The sequence below is a fragment of the Prinia subflava genome, chromosome 16 (assembly GCF_021018805.1).
Source record: "Prinia subflava isolate CZ2003 ecotype Zambia chromosome 16, Cam_Psub_1.2, whole genome shotgun sequence".
In the NCBI taxonomy this organism is placed as follows: Eukaryota; Metazoa; Chordata; class Aves; order Passeriformes; family Cisticolidae; genus Prinia; species Prinia subflava.
In genome coordinates, this window is record NC_086262.1 from 14,964,363 (window position 1) to 14,984,573 (window position 20,211).

Genomic DNA, 20,211 nt, shown 5'->3' on the forward strand with positions numbered 1-20,211 from the left:
CTCTCTCACTTCTTCTTTCTGAAAAACAGGAAGGGAGGTTCTTGACCCAGAATTAAAAGATTAATCTGACATGTTTGCTTAAAAAGTCCTTTGGGTGTTGTGCACAGATAACCACTGCTGTTTTCTATGAAAATCAGAGCTGCAGAGATGTGCAAGCTGGGGATGTCTGCTCCTATCTGAACACTCTGTTGGTTAGTGCTGTGCTGGAGCCAGATGGGCTTTTGGTCTGAGCTGTGTCATTATTAGCATTGCCCTTGCTGCTTCTAAGAATGCAGATTCGTGTTAACTGCCTGTCAAGCTAAGGCAGAAACTGAAGAGGACGTGAAGAGTTATATGTGGGTATTACAGGGGTGTTCTCACTTTCCCCTGAACTCCCTTTGCAGCAGGCCTTTGTCTCTTGCCCTTGTCCTACTCCTCAGGTGTGTCTTTTCTCCCGTGTCTGTGCTGCAGGGAAGTGGGAGTGCCCGTGGCATCAGTGTGACGTGTGTGGTAAGGAAGCAGCTTCGTTCTGCGAGATGTGCCCCAGGTCCTTCTGCAAGCAGCACCGGGAGGGAATGCTCTTCATCTCCAAGCTGGATGGACGATTGTGCTGTACAGAGCATGATCCATGCGGGCCTCACCCTCTAGAGCCAGGAGAAATTCGTGAGTATGCGCCTCCCATAGAGGGCCTGGCTAACGGCGAGGACACCCAGCCAGCTGAGCAGCTGCCTGCAGACACAGAGGCAGAGACAGAGGCAGACACTGACTTGAGTGTTCAGCCCCCGGACAGCCTACCTCAGTCTGTGGCCCTCAGACTGCAGTCACCAGAAAAGCCCCCTGCTACCCTAGCGCTGAGGCTGCCTTCTTCAGACAAGCCCCCCACCACCCTTGCCCTGAGGCTGCAGCCATCAAACAAGCCCCCCACCACCCTGGCCCTCAGGCTACCTTCACCAGACAAACCACCTGCCACCCTGGCTCTGAGACTGCCACCGTCAAACAAACCCCCCGCCACCTTGTCACTGAGGCTGAAGCCATCCAACAAACCCTCCACCACCCTTTCGCTCCGGCTTCAGCCTTCAGACAAGCCTCCCACCACCCTGTCGCTTCGCCTGCAGCCATCAGACAAGCCCCAGGCTGCCCTGTCCCTGAGGCTGCAGTCGGAGAAGCAGCCCATCATCGTAGCTCTGCGGCCTCAGCAGCCTGACAAACCTCCCAGCAACGCGGTGCTGTGGCCCCTGGACGAGTCCTCCAGTGACGCCTCGCAGCCTCAGCTGCCGAGCAAAACCCCTCCGGGATCACCACAGTCCCCGCTGGATGAGTCGCTTGTCACTGCTGGTGACCTGCAGCTCCAGCTGGCAGACGAGACTCCTGAGGCCGCCGAGGTTTCGGAGTTATCGGACAAGTCCCTCACTGACAGCAGGGCCCAGCAGCCCGAGCTGCTGGATGAGTTCCCCGTGAAATGCCTGCATCCTCCACTGTCTGACAGGCTCCTCGCCACGGTGGGGATGCTGCAGCCCCAGGCAGAGGATGAACATCCTGAGGCTGATCAGCTCCAGCTGCTGGATGGCTCCTCTGCCCAGAGTCCGCAGCCACAGGCTGTGGAAGAGGCTTCCAGCTCTGTGGTGCCACAAGTCCCAGCGTTGGAGATGGCTTCCAGTCCTGAGGTGCTGTGGTCTGGTCCCATTGAAAAAGTCCCAGACTCCCCGGTCTCACGGATCCTGCCCTCAGAGAAGGCTCCTGGATCAGCAGTACCACAATCCCTGCCTCTAGAAAAGGCTTCCTTCTCTGGGGCAGTGCAGGTCCCTGACACAGAGAAGTCTCCCAGCTCTGGGTCACCCCATCCCCTGCCTTCAGAGAAGGCTGCTGGTTCAGGCATGCCTCAGATCCTGCCCACAGAGAAGGCTCCCAGCTTAGCATTGCCGTGGCCCCACTCTCCGGAGAAGGCCCCTGGCTCCCGGTCACCACATGTCCTGCCCACGGAGAAGGGTCTCAGCTCAGGGGCCCTTCGGATCCCGCTCACACAGAAATCTCTCTCCCCTGGGGTGCTGCGACCCCTTCCTCCAGAGAAGGCTGCTGACTCCGGGGCCCTGCGGGTTCTTCCTTTGGAAAAGGCTCTCAGCTCCGGGGTGTCTCGACCTCAGCTCTTGGAGAGGCCTCTTGCTCTTACATCCCCATGGCCTCAGGCATCAGATAAGTTGGCTGCTGCTGTGGCTCCTCGGCCTCAAGCCTTGGACAAACCTCTCACTGCCTCAGCCCCGAGGCTGTTGCTGTCGGAGAAGGCGCTGCGTCCCGTCGACCAGAACGCTCAGCTGAAGGAGAGAGGAGCCCCAGCCATGGAGCTGAGTCCCCAGCAGAAAGAGAGGACCATGTTAGCTGGGGAGCAGATCTCTTGGTCTGCTGGGAAGGCGGTGACACACGCTGGACAAGTACCTTGGCCTACGGAGAAACTGCAGACGCACGAGCAAAGCCACTGGTCCACCACGAAAGCCCTGACGCCTGCGGAGCAGCCTTCCCGGACAGCAGAGAAACTACCAGAGCCAACCCTTCAGCCCAGCTGGGAAGTGGCCTCAGCCCCCTCGGAGCAGACCCCGTGGACATCAGAGAGATTGTGTGCGTTCGAGCAGACCCCTCGGCCAGCCAGGGAAGCGCCGGTGCCCCCGGAGCAGATGCAGTGGCTTGTCACGAACCTTCAGACAATTGATCAGATTGCTTGGCTGAGTGGAAAAGCACAGACTCCTCGGGGGCAGGACCCTTTGCCTGAACAGAACACAGCGCTGGCCCGTAACCAGGATTCTGTCTGTCGTGAGTTGGCTGACTCAGAGCCAAAGTGAGGTTGGTGAATATGGGAGGCAGGTTTCAGTCATTTAATGTTTAGGGAGGGGGAATCTTTGTTTTGTTTTTTATTATTCACTTCCCTGAGCCCAGCCCCTAACCCATGCACATCCCATCCATATTCTCTTGTGACATGAGCAAGGACATTCTCTTAAATCTGAGTCTGGCTCAGCCAAAGGGAGAGAGCATCTGTGACCTTTTCCTCTTCCTTTAACAAATGGTAAAGCTGAAATAAAGAGTCCACTCTGGGTAAAAATCTCCAATTCCATTGAAATGGTCACATTACTGATCCAGCATGTTCAAGCTCCAGGTTTGATTCCTAGGTGGGTTTCCAGGCACAGCCACAGGGGCCTTTGCTTTTGTTACTACATTTAAAGAAAGTGGATCAGTCAGGCTGCCCTGGCACTGGAGATGTTTCAGGGATCACATGGTGAGCAGTCAGATGTGTGTCCTTGCCAGACTCCAGAAGCAGGGAAGGGATTTTATGCCACCTGTCCAGGTCTCTGTCCCTGCAGGGCGTTGCTTTACGAGGTTTGTCCGTGTGTTCACTGGGACATGCTGTGTGTGTGGTTTGCTCAAGGACAGGGATTGTCTCCGGTGAGATGGGAGAGGAGCTCCTGCACTCGCTCAGTGCAGTTTTCTCCAGCAATAGGCAGTATCCATTCAGGCTCCTTTTTGACAGAGCTGCGACTGGCCAGGCCCAAGAAGCGGGAAATCTGAAGGAAGTCAGGGAAAAGAGAAACCTTGGAAAAAGTCATCTGGCAGTCTTTTTATTGTCGTGTCTTAATCCTTTAGCACGGGACACGCGGAGTATTTTCCTGCACTTGACAGCGTAGTGACCCATAAAGCAGCAATAGCAGAGCAGAGTGGGTTCCTGGAGGTGCTGAGCACTGTCCTGCCAAGGGGACAGTGCTCCCTTTCAAATTTCCATCCAGTCTCTTCTAGACCTCTGTTGTCAGCGTGAGCCAGCGAACTGAGCAGTCCTTTCTCCCTTTGCCTCAGACGTGTTCAGAACGTGTTCCCATCACACCTGGTGTTTCCAGCAGCAAGCCAAGCCTGTCCTGCTCGCTGCACAGCGCAGAGGCAAGGGTGCCATAGCTGGATCGGGACCCATCTCAACACCTTCCCCTTGTGTAGCTTCTGGCTTAACTCTTCTACAACCAAAGGAGACTTGAATTAACTGGACTGTGTTGGTGTGCATGTGTGTGTGCATTGTGTGCGTCCATCCAACTGAATTGTAGTTGTCACACTGGAACACGGTGGGCTCCAGCAGCTGGCTGGCTTTCTTTTCTCCTCTTCTCCCTTTTACAGTGAAGGCAGTGTTTAGTACCTGGTGGTCATCGGGCTGGTATCCAGACCAAGCATTGAGGCAGAAGTTGGCTTGGCTGTGGTGCTCGTGGGGCAGGCAGTAGAGTCCCAGGGACCTGCAGCATCTCATGACCAGCGGCACCCTCACAGGCAGGAGGAGGACAGATCTCCTTCGGTGGCACTGCCTGGCCTGGATAGGGTTCATGTCCTGCCAAGGAAACACTGCTGAGCAGCTTTTTCCCACTCTCACAACACATTACCTCTGTAATTACCTGAGCTCCACCGATCTGGGGCCGCAGCCTCGGATCTCCGTGCCGCCGCCAGAGCCTTGCGCAGCTCCAGTGTGTGTATCCTCCTCCTCCTTCTCCTTGCAGATCCGCAGGGCCCTCCCCAGGAAGGGAGAGCTCAGCCCCGTGCTGACCTCCTTCCTCTCACATGGGAGCAGGTCCTTGTTCCCACCTGGCTTGCAAGTGCCTGCTGCTCCCAGAGCAGAGGGTCATGAGCTTTGCAGTTTTCTATGAAGGGAGGCAAACACCTGTACCAAGACAAATCCCAATCCGTTCTCCTTTCCTGATGTGTGCACCCTGAGACAATGTCCTGCTGTAAAGGCCAGGTGTGCTGGGCACAAGGGGACATTACCAGTGCTATGGTGCATCTCTTCTCTAGTCCAAATCATTTCAGATCCTTCGTAGAATAGCTCACGACTTGGAAAAGCTTTATGGCTTATGGAAACTTCCTTGTTTAATGTTGTTTTTTTCCGGGAAGACTGGCAGGTCAGTTCCTGCTTGCTGCTGAAACTAGGGAAATGCAAGCAGCTTGCATTTCTGCGTGACTCCTCCACAAAGGGAATCAGGACAACTCAGATCCATTGAGAGAGAAGATTACCTTAAGGGCATTCATTAAGGTTTTAAAACAAAAATTTTAAAAAAATTATGACGTTCAGTATATTAAGTATTTATCATGTGTGAGAAGGAAAATAAATCTTGAATTTACATTTATAAGCCTTCCCATGAGCTGGACTTAGTCATGTAGATTGTGTAAGTAGGGTTTCCTCAGTGCCAGTGCCCAGCTAGCTCCTGCTGTAACCAGAGAGGTCTCTGCACTGCTCTGTCCACCTCCGCTTCGCATTGTCACGTGTTAACTAGTTATTTGTTTCATGAAAAAATAAACTGTGAATATTTTTGGTGCAGGCTTTTTTAAATCTGTAAAATGGAGAAGTTCTCAGTGAATTCTCACAAGAGCAGGTTTGAAAAAAATCACTTCTATAAATCGCGGGCTCACGTAGCAGGGTGAGGCTCACGGCAGCAGCCGCCTTTCATGCCAGCAGGTACTTACCCAAAAGCTTGTTTGGAACAGTGAACGTGGATTAAACCATTGCATGGCATTTCCCACAGCCTACTTTGTTGCAGCTACTGTACCTTGTCTCTCTTCTTCTCTCCCTTTTCCACGAGGATCCAGGCTTCAGGCTTGCTACCTTACAGCTACTGTTGGAAAGCTGAGTTCAGCATAGCTAGGAGGCTGCTTGGCAAAACTGGTGTTGAGGAACATCATTGAAGGAGGAAGCCAGGAAGCTGCTCTTCCCTCTTTGCCATCACTGGAGCTCTGGGTGATGCTCTGTCAGATCAGGTGGGCTCTACAGAGGGAGTAGTTGTGCTTTGGGGAGTCTCTGGGCTGTTCTGGGTCACACAGACTAGGCCTGACCAGCTGTAGAGAGAGGTCTCAGCAGCCCTGCCCTTGTCCAGCCTGCCCTCACCAGGGAGCATGAGCTGGGGAACAGCCTCAGGCAGCAAAACCCTTGTGAAGGAAATGTGGGCATCTTCTGTACTCAAGGTGACTCACTGTGGTGGCAGCTGGCAGCACTGCCTTGGAAGAGGAGAGGGACATGTCTGTGTTAAAGCAGTTGGGTTTGTTTGCTGCCTTCAGAATTCAGCCAGTTTGAATCACGGGGGATTTTAAAAGTAGAGGGTAGAGGCAAAGTAACACATATCTGTGGGAGAGTCACTGCTGCAGCCTCATGTTGGGCTCAGACCTGTGCAACAGCTTCGTGCCAAGGCTGTGATGCTCTCTTGCTGTGTTGGAGGGATCCAATCACCTGGTCACTTAGTCCTGGTCAGCCCTAATTGCACCTAAGGTGGGTGAGAGGTGACTCCTGTGTTGATTCACTGGTGTGGAGCACTGTAGAAGCAGAATCAAGGGTGTAATTATCTCTTTTCCTTCCCTGGTGTCCCACAATGGCTCCCAGGAATTTCCAGACTCATTCCTCGTAGGAATGGCTTCTTCTTCCATTTCTGAAGGGGATGCAGGCTCTGCTCCTATATGAACACTTTGCTGACCAACATCCCTGCTGCCAGAATTGCTGCTGGCCCTGCTCAGAGCAGTGGGCTGGGGTCAGCAGCTGTGGCCTCCACCCACCGCAGGACCCACTTCAGTGTTGATTTCCACTGTGGGCAGGAGAGTCCCAGGTGCCCTTTGGTGACAGAGGAGCAGCTCTGGTGAGGGACAACAGCATGGTGAGAGCCTTGTGCCCCCTCGGGATGAGGGTTGCAGAGGAGGAGCCACCACAGGAGCTGTGGGATGTGTGGGCAGGAGGGGAGCAGGCACAGGCTGCTGTTCTGTGGGGCTTTGTCCCATCTTCCCCCATGCCCACTGTCTGCCAGGGCTCTGGTGAATCTAGCAGAAGAGTTATCACTGTAAGGAATAATCACATCACCTACTGCACGTCTCCAGATGCAAATTAGCTCAAAATGGTAGCTTGCTTTATTGCTGTTCTCCAGTTAAAGTTTTCCTATTTAACAAAAAAAAAGCTCCACAAGAACTAGAGTCACTTGGATACACAAAGCATCTGGGTGGTACCATGGGAGCATGTATTAATTCAGGGTTAAACCCCTGCAGGCAGAGGCTCTGAAGGTGTGGCTGGTGTTAGAATTTGGGAGATAAGAGAGATGATTGAATGTAAAGGACATTAAAGAACTAAGTTGAGACATCGCATTTGCTAGAAAAGCTTCTGATTAGTTCACAGGAAAAAAAAACAGAAGACAAAGAAAAAGCAGCCCTTACCTTGATGCTCTTGGCAGTGTTAGCCCTGAGCTTGCTGTTGGTGTGCCCAGCTCCTGTTGGGACACCACAGCCAGTGTTGTGACAGGGCAGGGGGAGTTAGAGAAACCTCAGACCTTCGACACCTTCTGTTTATTTTCAGCCTTAACTTCTGATTTTGCTTGATGTTTGGAATAACCATAATGTAACCTGCTTGTAATGTGCTTTGCCCTAAATTACTGATGAGGCTTTTGGCCTTTGCTAGCCAGTGAGTGTTAAAGTGGAAAATCGTGCAGCTACTCTGAAAGTGTGGGGGGATGCTGTGTTTGATCTCCCAGGCTTTGCCCGTGCTAATTACCCACCCTCCTGTGATAGTGATAACTCCGGTGGTGGCATTTGCAGCCAAGGCTGCTCTTCTGGCAGCAGCACAGCTGGGCTGATGGGTGCTTGGGGCTCCCAGGACCTGCTACATGGGACACTGGAGCTTGGGGACTGCTCTGCCACGTGCTTTGCTTCGGCAGGAGTCTCTCCTGTGGGGTGGCAGTGCCCTTGCTTAGCAGGAGAGGGGAGAACGCAAGATTCCTGCTCCATGTCCTACAAAAGTGATGTAAGCAAAATTTGGTGCGGGGGGACAAGGACAGATTGTGTGAGCTGGGGCTGGAGGAGCAGCAGTGATGGACAGTCCCTACAGCACTGAATCTACCTCCTAGGGAAATCTGAGAAATGGGTGTCACTATGGCCTATTTCAAGGTAAAGTTTTAATCAAGTTTGCCCTTGGCGAAGCCCTTGGGCTATTGTGGTGCTATTGTAAACCGTTGGCAGCTTAGCACAGTAGGGCTGGACTCACTCCTGGCCCGAGGCTGGGGCTTCTTGGCCAGCTGATCCCATCCCCTGGAGCTGGGGTCAGGCTTCAGCACGAAACAGGACAAGGAGTGACTCGGTTCCTTCAGTTTATGGTGGTTTTGAGAATCAAACCAGTGTGTCACTGAGCCCCGTGGGGAGCCCGTGGAGCCACGTGAAGCAAGCAGGCATCCGCTACTGCATGTTCTTCGTGTCCGTTTGGTACTGAGCTGGTTTCAGTTTTTTTTTTTTCTTTTTCTGATGTTTCCGAGTTGTTGACTTCAAGGAACTGGGTTTTGTGTATTTTTTTAGACACTGGGAACTTGTTAAAAGCAGCACGCACTGGGAGGCTCAAGGTGGGGCCTGGCTGGAGCTGAGGGTGACCCCGGCTGGTGTGGGTGGGAGGTGAGATGTGCTGGCAGCATCAGGAGCAGGCAGGGAGTGGTTCTCCCTGCCAGGGGCCATGGAAGCCTTTCAGCAGTGGCTTTCCCAGCCCTGCATATCCGTGGTGCTGAGCTCACTGCCCCACCAGCCTGTCCACCCCCCACACTGACTCTGTTGAGCACCAGGCCTCACTTTTAATGTCCCCTGCCACCCTCCAGCACTGTGTGCTCATAGCTGGGTCCTGGCTGCCAGCTGGCCGAGGGCTCTGAGCAGGGTGGCTGCCCACTGCCCCAATGTCACTGCCCAGGGACATGGGGGGCCACTCGTGGCAGCAGTGGAAGTTGTGCTGGAGCCGTGAGTGAGAGGTTTGTTCATGGGAGGAACCTTGGTGTGAGCAGCCCCACGCTGCCTTCCTTCCCCTCTGAGGTCTGCTGCCCGCAGGGTCCTGTCCTGCAGGCTCAGGCAGAGGGAAACACATCAGGAGCCAAGGATCCCAGCCAAGGCAGGGGCCAGTGCCAGAGCACTGCAGGGGGACAAGAGGGTGCTCAGCCCTGGCCAGGAGTCGTCTGTCAGTTGTAAGAAGGAATGCCAGAGCAGGTGAGAGAAAACTACATATTTCCAGCATGTATATTATTTTTAGAAGAGGGAGAGGGGAGAGTCTTGGACCATTGATTAATTTCATTTTGCTCCCCTTAGACTGTTGGCTGTGTATGTGAAACTTATAATGAAAAGAGGGTTGCCCTGCCCAGGTGCTCCCAGAAACATGTACTGTAATTCTTTGTATATAGAAGAAAAATTACTGTAAAGTAAAGTTTAACTTTACTCTCGATGTCCTCTTGTGGTTTGTCTTGCTGAGTGGGGGGAGGCAGGGAAGGGAGAGCCCTGACAGCCTCGCGTGCAGGGGTACGGCTCAGACCACAACGCGTTTTATTTACATTGTACACCTCAAGAGAAGGCTTAAATAAATCTGCAAAGAATCGAGCATCTCTGAGAGAATAAGTTACTGGCCACCACTGGGCCACCACAGCTGCCACAAATGCCACAGGTGGCAAGGAGGGGGTCCCCAGGGTGACAGTCCATGATTCCAGCACTGCGTGGCAGCCCTGTGCCGCCCTGTGCCAGGAGAGCAGTCCTGTGGGCAGACAGGCCCAAACAGCTAAAACACAGCAGGTAAAAAACAGAGGAGTCCGACGCGCGCCCGCTGCCCCGGCAGCAGCAGTGATTCCCTTTTGGCACAGGGGCTCAGTGGTGGCAGCAGCTGTAGAAGTAGGGACTGTTCCTCTGGGTCAGATTGACACCCTTGTCCTCTGGAAGAGAGCAGGAGCGGCAGGCTGCTGGCACATCCACACCACCAAAGCTGCTGGTGCCAGGTGTGGGTCCCGGCAGGTCCCTGGGGAGGGTTTGGTGCCCCGTGGAGAAGTGGCGAGGTTCAGAGTCATGGCAATGCTCACGGCCCAGGGCAGGAGGCACAGTCAGGCTGAGCGTGGCTGGGCAGGCCTGGTGAGAGCTGAGCCAGTCCTGCAGCCCAGCAAAGCTCCTGGCTCCCAGCTGCCAAAGGCCCCCACGATCCAGCTGGGTGGATGTGCTGAGCCTGGCCTGAGCAGGCGTGAGGATGCTGTGCTGGAACTCAAACTCCAAGAGAAAATCCCTGGCACGGAGCCACAGCAGCCCCAAGGGAAGCCCTGCCAGACCCCCAGAGCTCATGCTCTGCACCCTCCCTAGAGGCACAGGAAAGGTTTTCTGGGGAGGGACAGGGCCTGCCTACTCACCTGTCATCACCTGGAAGGCGGAGAAGTTGACGTAGTCCTCAGCCACCTTTTGGAACAGCTCATCTGGGGGGAGAGGAGGCGTGGGAGGTGTGGGTGACCCCTGCCAGGCAGAGCCCCCAGCCCTGCTCAGCCGGGACATGGCCCCAGTGAGGAGCTACTCACCCACGCTCTGGCCCGTTTTACTGGAGGTCTCAAAGTGGTCTGCTTTGATTTCTGAAACGAGGGCCCAGGTTGGCATTAGCTGCAGGTGCTCCACGGGTTTGTCTGCCCCCAGAGTCACCTCTTGGGCACAGCTGCTGACACCAGGCTGGCAGGGACCCAGGGCAGGGCTCCCGGCCCCTTGGCCCAGCTGGCCACGTGCCTGCCCGTGTCAGGACACGCTGTGCCCAGGGAGGTCCTGGCAGAGCGGGCAGCCCTGGTGCCATCGGATCTGCTGTGGGCCCACGGCAAGGGCAGAGCTCCTTGTGTGGCAGCAGCAGCTCAATCCTCCCTCACTCCCCACCCACTCAATGCTCCTGAGCCCAGGCAGAGCCAGCACCGGCCGTACCGTCAGCGTAGTCCTGCACATCGTGGAAGTCAACGCCCCGCTTCCTCCTGTCCTCCTCCAGAAGGTCGCTCTTGGTGCCGCACAGGTAGATCCGGCAGCCCTGTGGCAGGAAAAGGGTTGGGAGAGGGCCGTGCCCACCCCTGTCCTGTGGCGAGGCTTCGCCACCCCCTGGTCCCCCGTACCTCCTCACAGTTCTGCAGCTCGTTCACCCAGAACTTGGCTCGCTGGAAACTGCCACTGTCGGTGAGATCTGGGGAGAGGAATTGGGCTGCTGACAGCGCTCCTCAGTGCCCGACCCGCTGGTGCCATCCCCACCCCGGCCCGGGACCTTTGCAGGCGCCGGCTCCTTCCCTTCCCCTTCCCCGTGCCCTCACCGTAGCAAACCACGGCAGCCCGGGCTCCCCGGTAGTAGATGCGGCTCATGGCCTCATAGCGCTCCGAGCCCGCCGTGTCCTGCGGGCGACAGGGAAGTGCTCGGCAGGTGACAAAGGGTCCGAGGGTCTCAGGGGTCCCTCAGCACCCTCAGGGGGTGGCCAGGGATGTCAGCGGGGCGCTGGCGCAGCGCTCGCCCCTGCACTCACCCAGATGCCCAGGGTCACTGTCTGGTCGCCCACGGTCATCACCTTGGCCACAAAAGCGGCTCCGATCGTCTGGAAGCGAAGGGAGAGTAGCGGTGGGAACCGGCCCGGGGATGCGGGGGGATCTGGCCTGCGAACACGGTGGGAACCAGCGCGGGGACAGGGGGGAATTCACCCCGGGGCAGGAAAGGAGGGGACCGACCGGGAGGGACCGACCGGGAGGGACCGACCGGGAGGGATGTGGCGGGTTGCAGCCCGGACAAGGCTGGGGACGCCGTCCCAGAGACGTGGGCGGCGGCATCCCGGGGACACGGCGCGGAACCGGGGTGACCACGGGCAGGACGCGGGGGTGACGCGAGAGGGGCTCATCCCGGGGAGGCGAGGGGGACGCGGGGGCCGCCATCCCGGGGACGCGCTGCGGGGCCGCGCGGGGCCGGGGTGTCACTCACGTTCTGGTAGGGCCCGGCGCGGAAGCGGCCGTGGGCGCAGCGCTCCACCAGGCTGCTCTTGCCCACCCCCTCCTGCCCCAGCAGCACCACCTTGGCGTCCACCCGCCTCCCGCTCATCCTGGCGCCGCCGCCGCCGCGGGGCGGGGCCGCACCGGGCGGGGCGGGGCCGGAACCGGGCGGGGCGGGGCCGGAAGCGGGAGGGGCGCGCCGGAAGTGCGCAGTGCGGGGCGGAAGCGCGCGGCGGGGCGGGGCGCGCGGGCCGCATGGCGGCCGCCCAGCAGGCGCGGGCCTGAGCGGCGGCCCCATGGGGAAATACTGCGCCAGCCTGGGCGTCCTCAAGGGGCCCTGGGACCAGGTGTTCGCCGCCTTCTGGCAGCGCTACCCCAACCCCTACAGGTGCGCCGGGGCCCGCCCCGACCCCCCCGCCCCGTTCCGCCATCCCGGTCCCACCGGGGATTGGTGCCACTCCCCGTCCTCAGCCCGGCCCTTTCCCCGGGGGTCCCGCGGGCTCCAGCCTTCGGGGATGGGTGTTCCGCCCCGCCAGAACCCAGCGAGCACCACTGCCTTAATCCTTCTGTTCCTGACGATTCCCGGCCCCGGGGGAGAGCTGGCGACGAGCAGGGCTTGATGTTTTCTTCCCCATTTTAGCAAACATGTCCTGACCGAAGACATCGTGCACCGGGAGGTGACGCCGGACCACAAGCTGCTCTCTCGGCGGCTCCTGACCAAGACCAACCGGATGCCGCGCTGGGCAGAGCGCTTCTTCCCCGCCAATGTCGCCCACTCCGTCTACATCCTGGAGGACTCTATCGTGGACCCCAAGAACCGAACCATGACCACATTCACCTGGAACATCAACCACGCTCGTCTCATGGTGGGTGCCGCTGCTGGGCGGGGTGCGGGGGGTGGAGGGGCCGCGGCGGTGCCCACGGCCGGGCTGTGCCTCCCGCAGGTGGTGGAGGAGCGCTGCGAGTACCGGGTGAACCCCGAGAACAGCAACTGGACCGAGGTGAAGCGGGAAGCCTGGGTCTCCTCCAGCCTGTTTGGCGTCTCGCGGGCCATCCAGGTGAGCTCAAGCAGTAAAGCTGCTGATCGTCCCTGCTCTGCCCTTTCCTTGCACTGGTTTTGACATTTTCCCTTTGTTCCACTCCCATCCTCTGAGCTCTTGAGGTACCCAGAGCCATCACTGTGAAAGTCACTGCGACTTTTCAAGCTGGGACAAAGCCCCAGGGGCTGTGTGTGACAGGGCTCGCACCTTCACTGACTTTTCCCTTGCAGGAGTTTGGTCTGGCCAGGTTCAAAAGCAACGTGACCAAGAGCACTAAGGGATTTGAATACGTGCTAGCAAGAATGCAAGGTGGGCACCACGGGCAGGCTGGGGCTGCCCGGGACGGGTCTCTTGGAGTTAGAGGTCACACTGGGAACACTCCAGTCCACGGGCAGGCTGTGGCTTGAACTGATCTGACTGTGAAATCCTCACCCCTTGCCTTTGCCCTGTGTCTTGGCACAGCCTGCTCTTCCTGAGTGCAGCAGGCCAGCAGCGATTGCAGGGCTGGGCAAGGGTGGAGTGCAGGGGATGGAACATGGCAACAGTGACGTGCCTGTGGTTCCCCTTTGCGACATGCCCTGACGTGCTGGGGTCAGGAACACCGGGCTCATCTTCCTCCCTGTGTGGGGAAGTGTTTCAGTGGCAGGGCCGGTCTAGCCGGCACTCCTGGGGGGTTAATAACTTCCATGTTGTAGGAGAAGCTCCATCCAAAACACTGGTGGAGACAGCCAAGGAAGCGACAGAGAAAGCCAAGGAAACAGCTCTGGCTGCTACAGAGAAAGCCAAGGACCTGGCGAGCAAGGCAGCCACCAAGAAGAAGCAGTACGTGTGAGGGGCCAGCTGCACCAGGACAGATAGGAGACTCCTTAGATTTTATATTTTTAAAGAAACTGTAAAAGTCTGACAATCAGCTGCTGTTTGACCCTTTCTGAGATGTAATTATCATTAAAGAATCTACTCCCACCTCTGATTTGCCTGAGGCTGGCCTGGCTAGAGCAGAGCCCATACTGCTCTCCACTCTGGGGGTCCAGCCCTCTGTAGGGAAGACACAGGCCAGGGTTTTACCAAGTGCCTTTACTATAAAGTGTTGTATCTGTACAAGAGAGCGGGGTGGCTGCTGGGAGCATGAAGACAGGTTGCTTAATGCACTTGTTTCCCCTTCCTGGCGCTCCAGGGGCAGGAGAGCCTTCCCATAGTCATGTCTGCAGTGGGCAGCACCGCCCCACACCAGACAGCCCTCCAGGCTGCCCGGGGGTGCACAGGGCAAGGCAGGAGGGTGTCCTCAGTGACAGCTGGGCCTTCTTCCAGCACCTCTTCAGTGCCTTGTGGTGCACAGCCACAGTGCAGTGCCAGCCCCGTGCACCCCGTGCCACAGCCAGTGCCACCCGGCTGTGGAGGGTAAGGCCAGACTCTTGCTCCCACCTGTGGCCCCTTACCCTGGCAGCAGTGCTGAGGCTGGCCCAGGCCGGGTTTCCAGCAGGAGGGAGGCAGGGAGGCAGCGCAGGGAAGGCAGCGGACACCGTCAGGATGCGGGGCTGTGGGGGCTGGAGTAGCTGTGGTCCCTCCCGGTGCCAAAGCTGGGCAGCAGGTCCCCGCTGAACACCACACCATCCACCTCTACCTCGGCATCCTCTGGGCATGAGGGAAGGCCAAGTCAGCCCTTGGCTGCTTTCCCTCCCTGCCCATTCGCGTTCTTTCTTTCCCCATTCTTACCTTCCTCGGAGGGCTCTGAGAGCTGGGACGAGTCCAGGCTGTCGGCCCGTGCCCGTTCCCCGTCAGTGGGCAAGAGCAGCAATTCCAGCCGCTGCTGCAGGCTCCGCTGCCGGTCCCGCAGCCGGTCCTTGGCCCTTCGTGCCCTCAGTTCCTGCTCCTCCAGCCTCTGTGGGGACCCGGTGAGCCATGAGCGAGGGCTGAGCTGGGCGGCCCTGGTGCCACACAGGACCTCCCGAGCGATGCCAGGACCACCACCTCCCTCACCTGGATGTGAAGCCGGGCACGGTGGAGGAGGCTCAGCGTGGTGGAACGGGAGGGCCCCGTGCCCACCGGTACCTGCTGCTTCAGCCGCTCCAGGCAGCACCGGAGCTGGGCTCTCCTGCGGCCGGGCGGGGGGGAACGACACGGGGGTCAGCCAGGGAGCTGCACGGGCTCTACCACCCCCTTTCCCCCCGATCTCCCCTTACGCCCCCGTACCTGTGCTTCTCCAGCGCGTTGTGCACCGACCTGCGGAAGAGACCCCGGCGATCAGCACCGCCACCACCGACCGCCGCCGTCCGCCCACCCATCCGCTCGCCCACCGCTCACCTGACGCTGCCCACGGCCCGGCGCGGAGGCGCAGGGCAGAGGGCGGCGTAGCCGTGCTCGGCCTCGGCGGGGCCGGGCGGGGCGCGGTGTTCGCGGTGCTCCAGGAACGCGGCCGCCTGCAGCAGCACCTGGATGCGGCTGCCCGCGGGCTCCATGGCGGGCGGGGGGACGCGGGGGGGGCGCCGCCAGCCGCGCGCTCATTGGCTGTGGGGCGCCCCGCGCCGCTGACGTCACCTCGGCGGGCAAACAAATTCAGGCGGGAAAGCGCGTGCTTCAAATTTGAATCGGCGGGAGAGGACGGCGCGGGCCACGCCCCCCCGGGTCAGGCCACGCCCTCTGGGCCGGGCCACGCCCCCGTCGGTGTTTAAGCAATGCTGGTCCAAGCCACGCCCCCAGGCCACGCCCCCAGGAAGGTGCGCCCGCTCCCGTGCCCGCCCACGTGCGCGCCCGGTGACGCGCGAGGCGCGCGTGTCCGCCCATGCGAGCCGGGCGGGAGCGCGCACACCCTGCTGTCCCCAGCCCCTCAGTCCATGGGTGTCCCCAGACTGGCCGCGCCCACCAGCCCAGCGCCACACGGCCCAGACAGACGGGTTTATCGCTTTATTAAAATTCATCGGGTGGAGGCGATAGGGAGGGAAGGGGAGCGCCGGGCCCCAGCTCCCGGGCACGGCACGGGCGGCCCCGGGGCACCCGCTGTCATGTGAGGGCTGTTTGCACCATCTCAGGCCAGGCCCCGGGGGGAGACTCTGCCCCGGGCCCAACAGCAGCCAAAGTTCACCTGAAAAAAAACCACCACGAAGCACATTTCTAGCCGGGGGGCAGGTGCACGGCAGCAGCAGGCAGCTCACCAAAAGCACAGCAGGCCACGGTGGGCCAGGAGAGGCGGTCCTGCACCCATCATCACTCCGTATGGGATGCCACCGTGTGTGGGGTCCTGCCCCAGTGCGTCGGGGGGAAGCCTAACACCATTGTGGGGGGGTCCTGCCGCCATGCCCACCAAGCTCTGAGGAGAGTCACGGGGCCGAGGTGCTGCTCGGCAGCCCCGGAGCGGCCCAGCTGTGTGGCCTCCTGTGATGCAGATGTGGCAGAGGGGCTCTCAGTGGCTCCGGGCACAGCGGGATGTGGGCGGGAGGTGTCTGCTGTAGCAGTGGGTGCAGACACGTACGGGTTTTGTCTGGCCATGGTGGGGCAGCACTGCGGTGTTCCGTGAGCAGCGGGCACAGAAGATCTGCAGGGAGGCCAGAGAAGGGCTGAGTAGAGCCGAGTCCCTTGGGGAAGCCCACATGCCCCATCCCAACCCTGTCCTACCTTCCCACAGCTGCGGCAGTGGTGCCGGCGGCGTAGCAGGGTGAAGGGCGAGCGGCAGGCAGAGCACTGGCTGCACGTGCTGTCCGGCACCCACTCGGGCAGGTGGCGAGCACCTGCTGGGCAAAACACAAAACACAAATTGGTAAAAGCCCCTCAGCCTGGTTCCCCTCACAGACAGACCCCTCAAGGCAGGATGGGGCAGGATAAGCCCCAGCCTCACACCCTGCCCCAGAGCCTGGCACCTGGGCAGACCCTTACCTGCCCTCCGGAGCCTGGCAGCCTCTGCAGGGCTGGAGCACAGTGGGCAGTCAGCCACGTGAGGAGCATCTGTCACACAGGAGTCACTATCTTTCTCCTCTGTGGGGGCAAGGGTTGTGGTCCAGCCAAACTGAAGCTGGGCAGGCACTGTGGCCACGTTTTTCCCAAGCCTAGGGCTGTGGCCTTGTCTCGCCAGGGATGGGCAATGGGCAGGGCAGAGAGGAGCAGTCCCACACGTCCTTGGGGATTACTCACTGCTGTCACTCTGCTCCTCCGAGGGCTCCGCCTGCGAGCACACGATCTTGAAGACTGTTTTCAAGATGCTTCGCATGTCACTGGCAAAGTTGGTCTGGAGCTGATCAGCCACCCCTGCACAAGGAGGGAGGGGGGTCAGGGTGCTGGAAGGGATCAGGGTGCTGGGGGCTTGGCTTGGGGGTCGCTCACCTGAGATGCAGACGAAGAGGGTGTGCAGCATGTCTTTGGTGCTGCTGTAGCGGGAGCGCAGCTCCGAGCAGCGGGCACCTGGGGTGGCATCAACCCCCATCCCTGGGCTGCTCCCAAGGGGCTGGGGGCTGCGCAGGGGGGAGGTGACCATTACACCAGGGATGGTATGAGATATCCCTGTCCCAGTGGACAGGGATTTGCCATCCTGGCCCTGTTCCCTGCCCACTGCACACCCCTGCTGCCGTTTGGTGCCCAGGTCATCCACTGCGCTGGGGGGTTCCAGTTGTGTTGTGCAGGTGGGGGGTGGTTGGGTGGCATTAGGGACATCCAGAACACTGAAGGGAGCAGGGGGGTCCACACTGGGCACAGCTGCCCCCCCAGCTGGGGACGTGTCTGGACTGCAGGGATCCTCCTGTTCAGCTGTGCACAGGCTCCTCTCCAGCAGGCAGAGCTCCTCTGCTGACAGCACCCGCAACAGGTCCCTGCAGTGAGCGGTCAGCATCAGCCCCATGCCACAGCCTCACTGCTGCCCCACAGCCCCAGCCATCGCCCCCCACTGCACACCTGATCTTCTTCAGGAGGTTGTAGAAGGGGCTGAAGACCCGGGACATCTGCTCAGGGCTCCGCTCCAGGCTGAGGGGACCCTCAGGATAGATGAGGAGACCGCTGTGAGGGGACAGAGCACAACTCATGTCAGGGGTTGCCTGGGACCCCAACTCCCCATGGGGAGAAGGGGCTGGTACAGGGCAGGGAACACACCCCCTTCTCCAGGGGCTGCACCCACCTGATAATGGCCAGGCGAGGGATGGTGAACATCAGCAGTGGTTCATAGCCATCAATCATCTCCTGGGTCAGGTAGCCCAGGTGCAAGGCTCTGGGGACACACAGACACCCTTACAGTGGATCTGAGCTGCGGGATGCTGTCCATCCTTGACACACAGTGCCCCTCACTCACCTCTCCACTGTCTCACAGAAGAGCACGATGATCTCCTGCTGCCTGTAGATCTCATCAGGAGACTTCACTGCCACCAGCGAGGACACATAGCTGGAGAGACAGCGAGACTGTGAGGCCCCAAAAGTCCTGGCACAGCCCACTGCACCCCAGCACCCTAACCCTGCCCCGTACCTCAGCTCAAACTCTGCAAAGAGCTGGTCAAATTGGATGAGCACAGTCCGGACAGGCTCTGGGTAGGAGTTGGGTTGGCTCAGGCTTTGCTCCCGCAGCACAGTCCGGACCAGCTCCAGGCTGCACAGTAGATTCCTGGCCTGGGGCCGCAGCTGTGCCCCATCTGACTCCTCCATCTCCAGGAAGGTCCCGGCCAGGAGACACTGCCGGGATAGGGACTGTCAGCAGCCAGCACCCAAGGCAATGCCTAACCCCAGGGTCAGCTCACGGTGGGGTGTCCATTGCCCCGGGCTCACCTCGGCAGCAAACAGCATGTGGTTCCCCAAATTGTCCACCATGAGCTCCTCGGGGAACTTGACCAGGTAGTCCCGGCTGTGCCGCTGTGTGGGGATGCACTCCTCCATGATCCGCTCCAGGACGGCCAGCAGGTGAGCCTGGGAAAGGCAGGGGTGTCACCCGCGGCTTCCCGGGGGGGACCGAGTCACAGCGGCATCGGGGCTGCCCCCGTACCTGGCTCAGGTGGAGCTGGTTGAGGAGCACCAGGTACTGCTGCGGGTCCAGCTCGGCATCCAGCCCGTTGATCTCGGCCACCACCCGCGTCACCCTCTCGTCGGCAAAGAAGAACTGCGAGAGCAGGCGTGGGTCGGAGCGCTGCGGGAGGAGCAGAGGGGTGATGGCAGGGGCACTCCGCATCTCCGTGCGCCGCTTCAGCTGGATCCCCAATCTCCCGTTCCCACAGTCGCGAAGGGATCGTACCCCACGGATCCACAAACACCTATTCGGGCAGGTACGTGGGACCTCCCACGGCAGCTCTGACTCCTCCTGGAGAGCGCCACCCTCCCCACCCACCCGTGCCTCAGTTTCCCTGGGGGCAGAGCAGGATGAACAAGCTCAGCCGCATCCCGGCAGCTTTGGCACCGATCCGTGCGGGGCTGTAAACACCGGGAAAACTCCTCTGGAATCCCCCCGCTTCCTCCTCCCGCTCCACCACGAGGGAGCCCCGCCGTCCCCCCTTCGCCCGGGATCGCCGGAGGCCCTGGATGGCCCCGACGGGGGCCGCCCGGGGGCTCCGCCGGTCCCGGGCGCAGGGAGGGCGGTCCCGGTGCGACCTCCCCGGTCTCACCTTGGGTCGGCGGAGCCATCGGCGGAGGGCAGCGGGCAGCATGGCGCGTCCCGCAGCTCTGCCGCCGCCCGGCTCCCCGCGCCCGCCGCTCGCCGACGGGGCGGGCCGGCACCGGGCACCGCCCGGGGGGCGGACCGGAGCGCTGTCCGCCCAGTCCCAGCACCGGGACGACCCGTCCGCTCCTCGACGGACCGGTTCTTTGCGATGGGAAGGGAGAGGGTGCGTCTGCCGTGAGGCGGGATGGGTTTCACCGCCGGCTTTCCTTCCCTGTCTAGGTTCCTGTCTCAAATTCCTGACTGCATCCCCGGCTAGCCTCTCCCGGTTCCTCCCTCCCCGCAGTCCAGCCTTCCGGGAACAGGGACCCCAGCGCTTCCCACAGTCTCCCGAACATTCCTGGAGTGGTAGGAAACATCAGGAGAAACACCCGCAGGCATCTTTACTATGCAGGGCATGGAGTTCGGAGCGGGGTAATGCAGTGGGAAGGGGGGAAAAGTGGCCCCTCGGTGGGACAAAGAGGAATCAAGCAGCCAAGAAGAGGTCCCGAGGACATATTCAGGATGTTGGGCGCAGCAAACAGCCCCGGCTGTGCCAAAGGACGTGTTTGCTCCAGACCTGGCACTGCTGGCCACAGGATGTGGGTGCCGATAATTCAGGTGGCTGAAAGCCTAATGGGGTGGATTCATTCGTAAAAAATCCGTGGAGGATTGTTGAACAAACACGGCGGCGGTATGTCCTCGGCTTCAGAAAGTCCCTGAGTCATGGCAGTGCCCAGGCTGAGCCAGACGGGTGCAGGTGTGGAACTGGCCTGGGTGTTTGGGTTTCCAGTGTATCCCACAGCCCCCGGCTCTGTTATCAGCCATGTCCAGGTTCCCATGGATGGGATC

General features: G+C 59.8%; 5 protein-coding genes across 11 annotated transcripts in view; 2 read left to right on the forward strand and 3 right to left on the reverse strand.

Moving 5' to 3' along the window:
• Window positions 1–9,205, forward strand: part of NSD1 (nuclear receptor binding SET domain protein 1) — a 60,338-nt gene extending 51,133 nt beyond the window's left edge. For all 5 annotated transcript variants that reach the window (XM_063413407.1, XM_063413405.1, XM_063413404.1 and 2 more), the window contains exon 23: window positions 451–9,205. In XM_063413407.1, coding sequence (XP_063269477.1) covers window positions 451–2,810 — 2,360 coding nt within the window. In that variant the 3' untranslated portion in view covers window positions 2,811–9,205. The remainder of the gene's footprint in view (window positions 1–450) is intronic.
• Window positions 9,206–9,272: 67 nt separating this feature from the next.
• Window positions 9,273–12,025, reverse strand: RAB24 (RAB24, member RAS oncogene family). 2 transcript variants are annotated; one of them, XM_063413410.1, is made up of 8 exons: window positions 11,720–12,025; window positions 11,274–11,342; window positions 11,067–11,145; window positions 10,875–10,942; window positions 10,693–10,792; window positions 10,308–10,358; window positions 10,146–10,208; window positions 9,273–9,683 (listed from the first exon to the last, which is right to left on the reverse strand). In XM_063413410.1, the coding sequence occupies exons 1-8, from the start codon at window positions 12,023–12,025 to the stop codon at window positions 9,619–9,621; spliced, it is 801 nt and encodes a 266-aa protein (XP_063269480.1). In that variant the 3' UTR covers window positions 9,273–9,618. The 2 variants fall into 2 exon arrangements, with proteins under 2 accessions (XP_063269480.1, XP_063269479.1); XM_063413409.1 differs by having other exon boundaries at window positions 9,273–9,766.
• PRELID1 (PRELI domain containing 1) lies at window positions 11,979–13,730 on the forward strand. Its single transcript, XM_063413411.1, has 5 exons — window positions 11,979–12,115; window positions 12,368–12,593; window positions 12,672–12,785; window positions 12,998–13,076; window positions 13,463–13,730. The coding sequence occupies exons 1-5, from the start codon at window positions 12,024–12,026 to the stop codon at window positions 13,597–13,599; spliced, it is 648 nt and encodes a 215-aa protein (XP_063269481.1). The 5' UTR covers window positions 11,979–12,023; the 3' UTR covers window positions 13,600–13,730.
• Window positions 13,731–13,869: 139 nt separating this feature from the next.
• Window positions 13,870–15,373, reverse strand: MXD3 (MAX dimerization protein 3). Its single transcript, XM_063413412.1, has 5 exons — window positions 15,069–15,373; window positions 14,958–14,987; window positions 14,745–14,859; window positions 14,481–14,646; window positions 13,870–14,399 (listed from the first exon to the last, which is right to left on the reverse strand). Exons 1-5 carry the CDS (start codon window positions 15,221–15,223, stop codon window positions 14,290–14,292), a joined length of 576 nt encoding a protein of 191 aa, XP_063269482.1. The 5' UTR covers window positions 15,224–15,373; the 3' UTR covers window positions 13,870–14,289.
• A 288-nt stretch (window positions 15,374–15,661) lies between these two features.
• Window positions 15,662–20,186, reverse strand: LOC134558958 (lateral signaling target protein 2 homolog). Of its 2 annotated transcripts, none has more exons than XM_063413332.1 (12): window positions 19,328–20,186; window positions 18,715–18,855; window positions 18,501–18,638; window positions 18,205–18,407; window positions 18,034–18,123; window positions 17,863–17,952; window positions 17,643–17,744; window positions 17,079–17,560; window positions 16,890–17,003; window positions 16,635–16,733; window positions 16,377–16,492; window positions 15,662–16,296 (listed from the first exon to the last, which is right to left on the reverse strand). In XM_063413332.1, the coding sequence occupies exons 1-12, from the start codon at window positions 19,367–19,369 to the stop codon at window positions 16,165–16,167; spliced, it is 1,749 nt and encodes a 582-aa protein (XP_063269402.1). In that variant the 5' UTR covers window positions 19,370–20,186; the 3' UTR covers window positions 15,662–16,164. The 2 variants fall into 2 exon arrangements, with proteins under 2 accessions (XP_063269402.1, XP_063269403.1); XM_063413333.1 differs by having other exon boundaries at window positions 16,377–16,489; window positions 19,328–20,184.
• Window positions 20,187–20,211: the final 25 nt, after the last annotated feature.

Excerpts from the sequence above, each read along its gene's own strand:
- LOC134558958 (XM_063413332.1), bottom strand. The coding sequence starts at position 19,369 with ATGCTGCCCGCTGCCCTCCGCCGATGGCTCCGCCGACCCAAG. Across the intron at positions 18,856-19,327 it reads GATGGCTCCGCCGACCCAAG|CGCTCCGACCCACGCCTGCT; the intron begins GTGAGACCGGGG and ends CTCCTCCCGCAG. Across the intron at positions 18,124-18,204 it reads TTTGCAGAGTTTGAGCTGAG|CTATGTGTCCTCGCTGGTGG; the intron begins GTACGGGGCAGG and ends CTGTCTCTCCAG.
- PRELID1 (XM_063413411.1), top strand. The coding sequence starts at position 12,024 with ATGGGGAAATACTGCGCCAGCCTGGGCGTCCTCAAGGGGCCCTGGGAC. Across the intron at positions 12,116-12,367 it reads CGCTACCCCAACCCCTACAG|CAAACATGTCCTGACCGAAG; the intron begins GTGCGCCGGGGC and ends TCCCCATTTTAG. Across the intron at positions 13,077-13,462 it reads CGTGCTAGCAAGAATGCAAG|GAGAAGCTCCATCCAAAACA; the intron begins GTGGGCACCACG and ends TCCATGTTGTAG.
- RAB24 (XM_063413409.1), bottom strand. The coding sequence starts at position 12,025 with ATGGGGCCGCCGCTCAGGCCCGCGCCTGCTGGGCGGCCGCCATGCGGC. Across the intron at positions 11,146-11,273 it reads CAGTGACCCTGGGCATCTGG|GACACGGCGGGCTCGGAGCG; the intron begins GTGAGTGCAGGG and ends TGTCGCCCGCAG. Across the intron at positions 10,359-10,692 it reads TGTGCAGGACTACGCTGACG|AAATCAAAGCAGACCACTTT; the intron begins GTACGGCCGGTG and ends CCCTCGTTTCAG.
- MXD3 (XM_063413412.1), bottom strand. The coding sequence starts at position 15,223 with ATGGAGCCCGCGGGCAGCCGCATCCAGGTGCTGCTGCAGGCGGCCGCG. Across the intron at positions 14,988-15,068 it reads CGGGCCGTGGGCAGCGTCAG|GTCGGTGCACAACGCGCTGG; the intron begins GTGAGCGGTGGG and ends TCTCTTCCGCAG. Across the intron at positions 14,400-14,480 it reads CTCAGAGCCCTCCGAGGAAG|AGGATGCCGAGGTAGAGGTG; the intron begins GTAAGAATGGGG and ends CCTCATGCCCAG.